The sequence below is a fragment of the Schistosoma mansoni genome (assembly GCF_000237925.1).
Source record: "Schistosoma mansoni, WGS project CABG00000000 data, supercontig 0013, strain Puerto Rico, whole genome shotgun sequence".
Lineage (NCBI taxonomy): Eukaryota > Metazoa > Platyhelminthes > Trematoda > Strigeidida > Schistosomatidae > Schistosoma > Schistosoma mansoni.
In genome coordinates, this window is record NW_017386025.1 from 2,596,248 (window position 1) to 2,610,531 (window position 14,284).

General features: G+C 33.6%; 1 protein-coding gene across 1 annotated transcript in view; it reads left to right on the forward strand.

Moving 5' to 3' along the window:
- The window catches only part of Smp_175860 (hypothetical protein), a gene marked incomplete at its 5' end in the record, with an annotated part of 31,897 nt that extends 17,844 nt beyond the window's left edge, over nucleotides 1–14,053 (forward strand). Inside the window, 7 exons of the mRNA XM_018790903.1 lie at nucleotides 1,781–2,599; nucleotides 3,234–3,522; nucleotides 5,212–5,534; nucleotides 8,380–8,812; nucleotides 11,658–11,856; nucleotides 13,344–13,584; nucleotides 13,915–14,053. Of these exons, the coding sequence (XP_018645916.1) occupies nucleotides 1,781–2,599; nucleotides 3,234–3,522; nucleotides 5,212–5,534; nucleotides 8,380–8,812; nucleotides 11,658–11,856; nucleotides 13,344–13,584; nucleotides 13,915–13,950 (2,340 nt within the window). The 3' untranslated portion in view covers nucleotides 13,951–14,053. The remainder of the gene's footprint in view (nucleotides 1–1,780; nucleotides 2,600–3,233; nucleotides 3,523–5,211; nucleotides 5,535–8,379; nucleotides 8,813–11,657; nucleotides 11,857–13,343; nucleotides 13,585–13,914) is intronic.
- Between the last annotated feature and the right edge of the window lie 231 nt (nucleotides 14,054–14,284).

The following is a 14,284-nucleotide window of genomic DNA, read 5'->3' on the forward strand; positions in this document are numbered from 1 at the left end:
TAGGAGCTAAATAAGATCAACCAATATTAAGTGTTACATCCTTGAATCTCTCTACCCACTTTGGTGCCGAGTTAACTTGTCTAATGTAGATTAGGACCTTGACACGATAGACTGACTGGCTTAACCTTGAGGCTAGTATGCGTGAGTTCGAAGTGGGGGTAGAGAGATGAAAACTATTTTATCCCTGATTGGCTGGCAAGCACGCGCGCGAGAGAGAAGACAAGGACAACTGGAACACTAATCACTTTATTCCAATCCCGATCTAGCACTCGAATTCCCAATTCAGATTAGGGTGAAAAGTTACATGAATAAATAGATGAATAACCTGACCATAATGTACAATAATTAGGAAAATATAATTATGTCCAAAACTGGAAGATTGTAATAGAAAATAGAGTACAAAAGGTTACGTCTAAATGACAATAGCTTTGGAACAGAAAATGCTATGGCAGTGGATTATACATCAAGCGAAAGCTCATGATTTGTAGAATAGACTAGGGGCAAAAGTAAATGTTACAGTTTTACAAGTTTTGAATTAAATGAAATAACGTCCCCAAAAATAGCTTCCGTAGTTTGTTAAGGTTTCTTGTTTCGCGGTTCACATCATTAAGTTAGTAGAACGCTTAAACTTGTTAAATGTGGAATAACCAAGGAATGCGGACTGTGATTTATGAGTTCTTATTTATATAAATATTCTTGATATTTAAGACCAAAGAACTAACTACGTAAGTATTCATCTGTATTGGTAAAAAAGCATTTTTCCTAGAGAATTCTAAACTATTACTTCTAATTCTTAACCTTAACTCTAAATACTTATCCAAACGTATACTCCTAACTCTAACCCTTTTTGGGCTTTAATATAACAAATTGTTCCGAACGGCTAATGAATAGCTCTACTTTTTCTAAGTCTGTATACAGTTTACCGAAGCTCTTCGGCAAAGTACACTTCCACCGTCACTTTTAGTAGTAGATATTTCAAAAGTCATTACAACAAGTCATTTTTATAGAAATCGCTGTAATTAACTATAAATTTGTCCTAATAAGCTATTACAATAGCGAGTTCGGTATTTAATTCGTCTCTTTATAATGCTACATTGAATTTCGTATTAAAGAAGTGTATTTAATGATGTCACTGTGAATATTCAAAGTTAAGTAAACCGACACAGCATTTTCATAAAATAAAAACTGTTATAAATGAAGTTCAGCTTTTAATTAAATGACAATATATCTAGCTGCATAGAAGGTGATACAGAGCATTACCTGTGGTTGTTAATGTGTGATATTGATTGACAACTCTTAGCTACTCACATAGGGACACTTTTCGTTATTTTTTCATACCTGATAAAGAAATCGTTTGCTATCATTTATATCATCTCATTCTCAGTGAATCATCAACTTTGAAGTTTGGTCTCGTGTGCTGTTTGTTGGTATTCGATTTTAAATACCTTCATAGGATTTTCTTGTGTATGTAGTGGAACCGGGAAGTAAAGAATCCCAAATATATGCATAAGTTACCAAATGAAGGTGGTAAATTGTCTGTTGGGGTTATGCACATTCATCAGCTAAGGTCTGCGCAACATTTATTACGTATGCCTAACTGTTGCACTCTCAAATGTATCATTGAATGATTGTATTTTCTTATTGATAACCGAATCCTAAACTTTATCTACTTTCAAAAACGATCGATGAAGATCACCAGTCATATACCTACCGCAGCACTATATTTTCTGTAACCATCATTTTTCTAACCATGATGTTTTCGCTTCTTTTACATGTATAGGCTAACAAGGAATGGCTTGTTACCTTATCTGGTTTAAATAATGGTAAATTATTACAAACAAATTCTTCATCGCCATCATCTTCAAATTCGGGTGTAGAATTTCATTATCTCTCTGAAGTGACTGATAACAAAGAAATTAATTGGTCTGAAACAAGATCTGACTCATCGTCTTTGCGCTCAAAACAAATTTCCATAAGTAAATCACCTGAAACTCATGAAATTTTTTCTTCACCTCAAACAAATAGTCCATTAAGTATGATTTATTCAGCACGTTTTAAACCATTACCACGATTAGAGGAGGCAACGTCTGAAGAGTCAATACATACTGTTCAAGTTATTTCAGATTTCAACAATCTATCGAATACACCTTCGTCATGGACAGATAGTAGAAAATCATCAGAATTCGGTAATTTATCTAATTATTCTACAATAAATTCTAATACAACTTATATGCCCGATAAATCTCTAAAAAATGGAAATACCGATTCATTTGTTCATAACGTATTAAACAATGAAGTTAATTCACATCATTTATCTGAAGAAAATGATACAATTAAACAGTTACTCGATAACATTCCGAATACTCCAATTGAATCAAATAACAATGAGATTGTGCCTTGTCTAGGCTCTAAATTATCATCAACATCTCTACCCGACAAATTAGATGATGGAACTGTCAATGTTCAGGAATTTGATCTTAAAATTATTTCATGTGCAGCACCTGTTAATGATCAGCGTAACAATGTAACAGCAAGTGAAACGCTAGTTATAATCAATGCAATTTCAAGCGATAAGATACCCGACGAAAATCTTTCTGAGGTATGTTTGTATTCAATCATTTATAATAATGATGTGGTGTTAGATTCTACCGAGAGGACTGATATGATTCTTGATATCTTGAGAAGAACCTATTAAAACGATCTCATGACGTATACAATTGTCACAAACTAATGCTAGATACCCAACCAAAACGATTGTTCTTTCATACGTCAAACCAACTGAAATCAGGAATACGTTATCACCCTAAATAACGAGTGTATGTCATAACAGTCAATGAGACTAGGGAAATATATGATAAAACACACATAATTGTCTATGTTCATCAAGCGATCACTTCAAATATCAAGTACTTTCACTGTTTTTCTTTTGATTTGATCTTGTAGATTTTTGTTGCGTTTAGATATGTCATGTAGTCGAATATTTGCATTTTGATGCTTTTTTACTCCTCAAAACTGATCGATTGATAGAACTTTAGAAATCGGCTAGAAAGTCACTGTCACAAATGTTTCAGCATGCCAGCCAACACAAACCACTGACTAAACACTAAACTATTTTTGCTAATGCAGAGGAAGATATTACACAAATTTCTCGTTTCTTACTCTTTCTATTAGTATAAGTATTCTTATTCAGTATATCGAAGTCGTGTTTATCAAGTGTTTTGTTTCTGCTTCAGAATTCTCGACCATCTAGTCCTGCTGAAGGGGCAGTTAGTAAATTTTCTCCTAGCTATCATCAAAATGTAAAGTTCAATGTTTCCAATTCTTTACCGTCTGTCTTTGTTGAGAGTATGGATGGGTGTGAAAAATATCAAAGACAAACTGAAACAGTGCATTACTCTTCTGATAATAATCTCAAAACATTTATACAAACAAATGAAGCCTCACTTACAGATTCATTACTATCTTTCGAACGACATGAGGTTCGCTGCGATCTGCTGAGTAACTCAGGAACATGTGCAGCAGGTATGAAGTTGTTTTTTTCATGTATACCATACATTTCCTTAATCCTGTGTTGTATTTCATTTGCAAAATGTTATACAATATTTTGGAAATGAGTTTTTGTTCGTTGTAAATATCGTAGTATGTAATATTCATTCAGTCACAAATGCCAAAGGACTTGTTTCACAGAACTATACATTAATTCAAATTGTCAACATACTCAGAGAAAATTGGTATAATGAAAATGAATCCACAGTGGGGTCGTGAATTCGCACTGTTGAGGAATCCTTTGATTGGACGAAGGAGTTATCTCGATCTTCCTAGTTTTCAGTGGTTTTATAAGTAATATCGGTCAGTGATATAAAACTATGAGAGTTGTAAGAGTTTAGATAATAATGGTAACAATGATCATTAAAAGATGACTATACACAGAGAATATAATTTAAAATGAACTAAATAAACATGGGATCTAGAAATCTGAAGTCATCTTCAGACTAGAATTTTAAGTGGATATAAACGAAGGATTTATTTACACTGTTGCCACTGGTTCTGATCTATACGACTTAGATTACCTCGAAAATTCCAACTTGGAAGTTTGTACTTCTCAACACGTCTCAGTCCAAGAGTCAGTGCTTTTATGGACTAATATTATATCTTAGTTTGGTTGCTACCAACGGTTTTCCATATAACTCTTATACTAGCTAGCATAACTCGTCAAAGGGGGAGATCGATTTAGTACAGATATTACTTATTGTCATCCAGAAATAAACCACTTTGTCATCTCGGGCAATAAAAGGAATTGAACTGACAATTGTCGAATTTGAAAAGAAACATACATTCTTATGATTTGATGAATTCCTTTTAGAAACATTTCATAAGCAATCTACACGTATAGTGTACATCGTTCCTTTTACAAGTATTACATTTGATTTCAAGCACGTATATCCTTTTAGTGGTATCAGAAATTTTTCGATATTCAAAGTAATTACTAAATTTTAATTAGTTGGTAAAAAGTGTTGTTTTCATCCAACTAACGAGTCCCGAGTGGACCAAAACATGGGTCCTGAATTTCACTATTAGCCACTGTCTAAATCTCCTTATGATCAGTGAATTGTTTAATTTTGATTATGCGAAGTTTGGGTTCAATGGATAGATAACCGGAGAATTTTTTTTCGAACAATATGCATAAGCACAAATTCGGGTCATTCGGTGATTTATGAATAGATTTTTAAAAATCCTCAAAAATCAACGGTCATAAAATATTCCTTATAAATTTCCATTTTACAAATCTCAAAAGTAACACGCTTGAAAGCAATGCGTAAGCAATAACACATTTGTTTCATACACTTTGTTACTTTCAACAAAAGAACGATGAAGTATTTCCTTCATCTCTGTTGATGTTGTACATCATGTTTCTTTTTAAGATCCCATTCAATTCTCATGTGTTTTTCTACTAAACCAAGACGTGAGATTAGTACATAGAGTTATTGTCTATCGGACTAAGCCGTGTGGGTAGATAGATACTGCCTGGTTGAGGTCCACGCGATTATCGTAACCAGTGGTTGAGGACGTTTAGTGATATGGCTGAGAATCGGTCGAAATGGCTCAAATCCATTCATCCTTTGTCTTCTCTGAGATCCTGAGTTTAAAAATGCTATCAGATTTATCCAATATTTATTTCAAATACTTTGTTTCTTTTTTCCTTTTTCACAGGGGGTGGTTTGAAAAGCCAGTCTCCCGATACATTATCTAATAATGTTGATGCTAAAAATGTCTCTCCACCTACTGATATTTTAAATAACAAAAAAACAACTGTAAAACCAACAATCACTTATAGTAAATGTTTACCAAGTGAACATACAATAAAAGACTGTATGGATAATCAACGTGATCGCATATCCTCTAACCACGTTGTAGTTAAAACTTCAAATACGAAGAAACTAGATTCATTTGTGTGCACTTCGTCTAAACAAAAAACCACACGCAGTGGGATTGTTCAGAGTTTGTCTACAACTGGACAAAGATCGATAAGAAGTGTAAGTCCATTTTGTTTTTAAAAAAGTATTTTAAGCCTTCCTGCTTTAGCTTAAACATAATCCTAGATTTTGCAAATTATTCTCTATTTCACACTGAAAAACAACGGTAGAATAAAATAAAAGGCTGCCTAATGCTTACAATACGTGAGAGTATTTTTTTTCATTTTGTTTGAGCACCATTCAGAAAATGAGCTTAATTTAACTCAGATTAAATACAACTCAAAAGATCAATATATGTATTTCCATTGCGAGACAATTTTACACTCTTTCGTCATCTAGCTGGAAAAAATCGAAAATTTAGTGTTTCATGGAAATAAGGAAATCAATATCTCTCCCATAAACTTTGCTCTTTTCGTATTACTTACAGCATAGACCAAAATAATGAAACGTCTCTCATTCTCTATTTTGTTTATACTTAACTGATTCACATCGGTAAGAGTTTCGACATGTAAAAACTTACTTTTTGATCAACCTTGTATTCGGTTACTGAATTGATTATATTAAAAGGTAACATGATTACTTGACGTGTGAATAAATTTTCTCCTTTCTCATACCATTAATAGAAAAGGTTTGGCCTGTCCCATTGCTGTTATTCTTGGCTCAATTTTGATTCTTCTTATGGAGAATGCCATGATGTAGCTATTTGAAATAAGTTTCTGTGGAGCAGATAGATTGCGGTTAACACTGGAATCCACAATGCGCATCCCTTCCGGCTGATTAGTCTTAAATAAGATAAAATGAGCTTCCTGGGTGCCACTGCTAGTCACAATCCACTTATTACATATAGATTGTCTTCTTTTTTCACTTTTAAGTTGATTTACTACTGAGAAGTAACCGGATGACATGTTCGCCTAGTGCTGATTGAATTCTATCTATTAAATTTTAATATGGCCTTTTAGTCTCAGTGACTCGAAATCGCGTGCACTATGTTTAGACGTAAAGTAGTGGTTGGATGTAGATTTTAAGAAACTCTGAACCTTGATCTCGTGCTATTTGGCACTTGCTATCCAGGTGTACCAGTAATCTTGATATAACTGATCCCCCCTAATGAATTCAATGTCGTGTCACCCAGCTTCACAGTTTGAGGTGTCAATATTCAGTCGTCAATCAGTTGTAAATGTTATTGTCCCATATAAGGTCAGTAATGACCCTAATTATTCATCCTAGATTGTGAACTTGAATGACACGCGATCAAATCCCCCAGGATCAACCAGTTTCCTCAGGATTGTGAGTGCACCTTGTTGAGGAGTGCCAAATAACACGAAAACTAGGTGCAGGATTTCTTGTCAAATACCTCCAACCACCTAACATATAACATAATTATGTTACCAGAAATCTTGCGGTCTTCAGAATTAATCACGACGCACCTATTAAGGAAATCAGTGAATATTAATCTCTGGGAATTATGGAGAGTCAGAATTACCTAGTTAAGTAAATAGCGATAATTGAAAACTGTCTATTAGATGGATGAACATAATAACAGTTTCAATTATGATTCAATAACCTATTTTTTATTATATTTGGCTGATATCGCTCTGTTTTCTTGGAAACTTTTTTTCTGAATTCTGTTTTCACACTTAACATAAAGCAGAGACTATTAAGATAGGTTTTTCTACAATAAGCAGTATCTTCTTTAAGGTGAATTGTCCAGAGTTTTAGTGGTAAATCATGATCTTTGCAATGAATTTAGTAGGAAATAAGATAGGCATTTCTCGACGACACTGGATTAAGGTGACACAATATGAAGATTTGATTAAACTTAAAAATGTGTACTGATGAGTTCCAGCTTAGTAATCTAAATATATTATGCTCGTTATGATATGTAAAGGTCCTGTTTTAAATACTGCATGCAATCATTAGCGCACACTTTTGAGAAGTGCAAATTTAGAAAAAAAACTTGTTTAGTGGTTGTGTAAATTACATTGATTTGTCCTAAAAAGGAGTACGTTCGAGCTTTATGAAATCCACGAAATAACCTGGCATTGGAAATAGTCATTGGTTTTCTTGACTACTAACTTCCATTAGTGACTGTGAAAAAATTGGACGTTCCTTTTTTATCGTTGTACTTGTATGAGCGAATCACTTTGCAAATCGTTCTGGTGTCTGGTCAAGTTAAGGAATACTTACAAAACGGCCTTGATGAATATTTATTATGTGTTTCAAATAGAATGATGATTGAAGCAGCGTTTGTTGAGAATTTTACCTAGTGTATTAAATATTTTGTTTAATTATCAGTTCAACTGATGATCAATGTGGAATGCAATGCATTTAAATAATTAATCAATGTAAAGGACTTCAATTGATCAGTCCTTTTTGATATATGTGCATCTTGTGTAGATTGCCTCAATATTACCATCGATCCACAAGCATTCTAAGTAGAGTTGACTAGTGGCTAGCAGTGGAATCCAGGACGCACTTCTCGTCCTACTGAGGACCCATTAGTTGTCTGTACCTACATCTCAGTATTAATGTTCACTCCGGCACTCAAACCTAGTACCTTTCGACGCGCTCTCGACTTAACTAATGACTCCACATAGCCACTTGTACAACCTGTATGAATTTTAATTCATTTTTAGGGATTTCAGTCCTAATGTGAACATCAACTTTGGAAGTCAGGCACATCCAGCTGATAAGTTCTAAGTGTGAAGAAACACTCATCCAAGATTTGACTACAAGCCACTACCTTCCTCTGTTTAATATTACTCAAATCGTTTCCCAATCTTCGATTCTCTATCTAATAATTTAGGTTTTTGTCGATAACTAAAAGGTTTTAAAGGCCATTTTTGCATCACTTTCGTCTTGTTTTTTCCTGTTTATTTTAAACTATCTTTTATATTTTTTGTAGAAACCCTCAAATGTTAGCGTTCCATCCTCATCTACCCAAATAACCCGTAGATCTTCTTTAAAGTCGACTAATGTAACGAATTTGTCCGTTAATAATAAACGGCTGCCATCCATACCAGTGTGTACACCGAATTCAACTAGATTATCTGGTAAACAAATTAAAGTTTCTGAATCCTACATTTGTACAAAATTAAATCCTTTTAATCAAGCTAAAGTATTACAAATGGAATTATCACAATGGCAGCAGAAACGCCTAAAATGTTATCAAGAACCACAGAATAATAAAATGACAATCTCAACAAGTACTGTCATTCCGAAAACAGATACCAATTGTATTTCTATCGATGTAGACAATAATATTCCACTTATACCGGATGATAATGTTCATAGTATTATTGACTTGAAAAATATTCCTGGAAGCATGCAAATCAAGAGTAAGTTATTTAATATACACTTTAATTTTTAAAAAATTCTGTATATATTGTAGAAACTGTTATTGTAATTAACGTTTCCTCTCATCCTCCCTGTAATCTTTTTCAACTGTATAAACATTTATCATCCTTATGAATAGTAAAAATGATTCTTTATTCTTAATTACTTACTTTTGCCTGTTACCCTCGTGGAGGAGCATAGGTCTCCCACCAGCATTCTCCAATCGAACTCTGTCCTGGGCAATCCTTTCCAGCTGCTATTCATCCTTTTGCTGTCTACTTCCAATTCCTGACGCAGTGTGTTATTTGGCCTTCCTCTTTTTCGTTTTCATTCAGGATTCCAAGTCGGCAATGGCCTTGTGATACAGTCTGGAGATTTCCACAATGTTTTTCCTATCCACTTCCAACGTCTTTTCTTGATTTCCTCTTCAACTGGAAGCTGGTTTGTTCTCTTCCATAGTAGGTTGTTGCTGATGGTATTCGGCCAACGGATGTTGAGTATCTTACGTAGACAATTGTTCATAAATACTTGTACCCTCTTGATTATGGTTGTGGTAGTTCTCCAAGTTTCAGCTCCCTATAGTAGAACTGTCTTGATGTTTGTGTTGAAGATTCTGACTTTTACATTGATTGATAGTTGTTTTTAGTTACATACGTTCTCCAACCGTAGGAATGAGGTGTCTTCGTCCTCGCATACATTTAAATGAAAGAAAGGATTTTGATGTTAAATAATCTACAAAACTAAACTGAAGTTAAAAAGAACAAAGCGTAACAAGTGTATATCATTGAATAATCCAGCCATATGTTGTTATTGTTTTCATCATCATTATTACCATTGAGTAACATTCTCAGAGTTGTTCTCCCGAAAATCCGTGAATAATAAAGTTAATTGTTTATTACTATCAGACACTATCAGCGACAACCTACTGTGGGAGACAACAAACCAGATTCCAGTGGAGAAAGAAATCGGGAAGAAGTAGTGGAAGTGGATAGGACACACACTGAGGAAATCACGCAACTGCGTCACAAGGCAAGCCCTCACATGGAATCCTGAGGGTGTAAGGAGAAGAGGAAGACCAAAGAACATATTAAGCCGAGTAATGGAGACAGACATGAGAAGAATGAATAAAAGTTGGATAGAACTAGAAAAGAAGGCCCAGGACAGAGTGGGTTGGAGAATGCTGGTCGGCGACCTATGCTCCATTGAGGGTAACAGGCGTAAGTAAGTAAGTAAGTAAGTTGATTACTATAAGAATTCATTTCAGTCTAAGTTATTAGAAAGAATTTAAATTATCCTATTGTTGATAATGTTAACTGAATTTTCGATGAGTCTTAATTGACATAAATGTGTGTGACTAAGAATTCAATCAAAATTATCAACAAATGGAATAAATTAAATCTCCTGTAATAATGATAATATAAATATCATACTTTTTGCATAAGTTAGTGTCTGTGTAAATAGCCTAGTGGATATCGCGTTGGGCGTTTAAGTCCCGATATGAACATCTCTGATGGAAAGAAGGTATTTGCAACTTATAAATGGATATGTACTGACGTATAGTAATTTTATTGCAAGATTTGTGATAATTTAACAAGAAGACGTGTAAAACATTGTCTTTTGAAGACTTCGTAAAAGGTGTAAATGAACAAAACTCAAAGAATGTTTTTATTAGAACAGACTTGTGATGATGAGCACAAATTTACTTCTTTGTTGTTTTTCGTATAGGCTAATGTGGATTGTGCACGTATTTATCCTATTCATAGTCGAAAATAGAATGATAATTGAAAATTAATGCATTTTTAGACTTTATACTCGAACAAATATCTTGTATGAGTTTAATTTGAATAAATTTATTTTGTAACCAAACAAATGTGAAAACTGGTTGCTAGCACACGAGTATGCTCTCCAGCATGGTGAATTCATCGCATACAGATTATGACACGTTACGCTTTATGTTACTTCCTAAAATTGTCTGCTTACTTGATTATAAAGACATACCGTAAATTATTCTTATATAAGCAAGTCGTTACACACAATAATATTTACCTAAGTATGTACCTTAAATTAGGCAAATGTGCCATGTTTATTCAATCTAATACCACCGAATTCGTTATCAGTTATCGTAGGTGTTATAACGTGTGGGTGCGTACGTGTGTGTGCCCTATTTGATATATGAACGTGCTGATCCCCGCCAGTCAGAGAGCCGCGAATTATCGATCAGAGCAATGATACGCAAAAGCCGTATGATCAGTCTTGAGTACTACTCGGTCCTGCTTTCTGCCTAGCCCAGCCAGTTAAGTTCAGAACACCACTAACAGCCTCTGCAATATGAATCATTATTCACAAACATACTGGGTTTATATACCAATAAAACAGACCACATCATACCACAAAATAGAAAATAACATTTGTACAATATTTAGCCAAATGTAGCTGTGAATAGGGGGAACAGTAATCAATAGACTAGGGATAACCTAAGAATGGTATATCGTATAATAATAGTTGATAGGTCAAAACAAAGCTTAGGATAAGAGGAACACGAATACGAATAGTTTAGTTACTTAACAATTATGAAATAGGAAATATACATATTACATTGGTCCATAAATAGTCCTCAAAGTTACCATTCATAATTCTCCACGGGATATAACAATAGACCAATATTTTTATTATTTTTTGTTGTAGTCATACTAACATCTACTGAATAAAACCTGTATTTTTACGTTGTACTTATTAAATCCCCAACAGGCCTTGATATCACTCAAAGGTTGTCTTTTCTGAGAAATTTTGATTCTAGGATATCTCTTTTCTCCATAACTTCTCACTTTAACTTAACAATCATTTTAGGTGATCAACAAACAATTGAAAACAACCAGTCATCGCCCTCCAATGATAATGTAAATCAAACTTCGGTGGATTTAACTGTGGTGAATGAAGACCAACCAGTGTTGTCTTCTCTTCCTGGAATTGATGATTCACATCCTCCTCTAGCAGTTTGTTCCGGTGATTTGTCGATTATTAAACCAGTATCTGAAATGAATGTTCCGTAAGTTGTAATTTGGAGTACTTGTCGTACATCATTCTATGCACATTATGTATCGAACTTTAACATAATACATGAAATTACCATTTTATTTAAATTGGTTCACAACTGTATTCTCCCTATTTCTATTTCTATTTACCTACTTGACTATCAGTAACTTGTATTAAGTAGTCTGTATTGTCTACTTTTAATAGTTATTTCTATTATAAATCTTTATACCACTAACTTTATTACTAATTCTACTACTCTGGGGTTTACTCTAACACTTTCATCTCGCTATGCTAATGGGGTATAGCAACTTGAACCGACGTGCACACGTACCAGATTCTATGTTTTATATGACCGACTTACTGAAACTATCCGTTTAATATTGATATGTTTGTAATATTTTGAAGTTATTTTGGTTGTACAATAGCTTTTACTCTGTTTTTATATAACTTTTAGTTATAAAAAATAGACATGACATCAGCTGATGATATGCTTGATCGGTAGTAGGATTCTCTAGCATGCAATTTTGGGTGACCGTTTTCATTTATCATAGTAATTCTGGTTAACAGTGGATATCATTTAGAAGTCTTTTTATTTCACTCAGGATCACAATATTTCAAGTGATATTATAAATCATATTTGTGTGAGAGACTATGGGATGATCTGATTTTACACTCAAATTGAATCTCATCATCATTTTCACAATTCTAAATATCCAAACCGTTACACTGCACCATTTAAACGATAACCGAATAGGTTAAACCATGTTAGAGGCTAGATAGATATCATTGATGGCACTAATATGATTGTTGTCCAGTACCACAAATTAACTGAAGTAAATGTGAACTACCAGATTCTTGGTCTTCAATTATTTTCCGGCTACATGTCAGTTTCGTGATGAAAACTAACTTGATATTAAAAAATTTCCAAACATACACACAGATACACAAAAGGTCAATAGGCTCATCAACTATTTGTGTGTGTAAGTAATTTATGACCATTAGAACAAATTAAAAAGTTTAATCTCATAATATTGACAGTTATTAGATCTTTTTTACAGAAGTACTTATATGCTTGAAATAATTAATAACAGTTAGTGTAATCTGGGGCTATTTCATTTAGTAGTGGTATGTTGCCATTTTATGCCACAAACTTTCGATTACCGGGCTAATAAAATACTGGTGTTTTCTTATGGGTCTATTGTTAGCAGTTTGCTGGGATTCATAGCACACTTTAAGGATTACTATCTAAGGACATTGAGTATAGTTGGAAACTATGTTGTTAATAATAATATTGATTCATACTTAAAAGGAAAAGCTTGTTTTAGTCAAATTTTTGATAAGTACCACTCAGCCACTTATTTTTTTCAGGTAAGTCACTGCCAGAATGACTTCAAAGCTGATCACGTATATTTAAATCATGTTCGCAAATCATATTTTTGTCTAAATATTTCTGGGCTATTTGATTGTCTCCCTAGTTTTTGATTATTTACTTTAATTTAGTGGTGACTCAACAGCACCAGTCAGTGAACATCCTAATAATGTAAATTTTCCGCTGGCTTCAGCAATACCACCTCCTGATGTTTCAAAACCAGACAACCATTGTGTTAAAAGAATTAATGCCATATCATGCACACCGATGTCATCATCTAAATCATATGAACGGAACGATTCAACTTTGTTTGATTATGGTCGTCGTCAGCGGGCCCATGCAAATCGTCAACGTGTAAAAGAATTCGATCGTGTAAGTCTCTTTTCTCAACAATGTAAATCTTTGACCGGTGAGTGAACGTTTTGGTGTTATAATGACAACTTCATATATTCAAACAATTCATATGTTGAAGCGTTTCTAAAGTTAGTTCTCATTGCAGTAGGATAACTTACTACATGAATTGTATCTTAATATTAGTCCTTAGCAAATGGACTATGGACATCAGCAAAATTTCATTGTGAGATTTCCTATCAGATGATACAACTGTACTACTATTAAAGACATTACCAGTTAGTTTTATTTCTAAAATTTGTTGAATTTTTTCGTTCTTCTCAATTTTCCATCCATTTTTCTATTGTTTAGATTCGCCGCGAACAATTAATGAAACGAAGAGTATAACCCAGACTAGTGTTTATTATTATTACTTTTATTGCTTCACTTATTATATATGATTTACACTATTCAAGATTCAGTTGCAAACGTTATTTATTATTATATTTGGACGATTTTATCCAAAATGAAGTCTTTTCGTTTTGTGATTAAGTGTCAAACATAAGTTTGGTCAGGGATGTATACTTTCATAAAACGATTTATTAATAGATTCAAATGTTCAGAAAGATTGCAAATTTAGGTCAGTTATTGCATAACGAATTATCAAACGATGATCAAATTCCGACACCGGTTTATGCCTACTGATGTTTTGTTATGATGTGATTGCCCACAATATAAAATT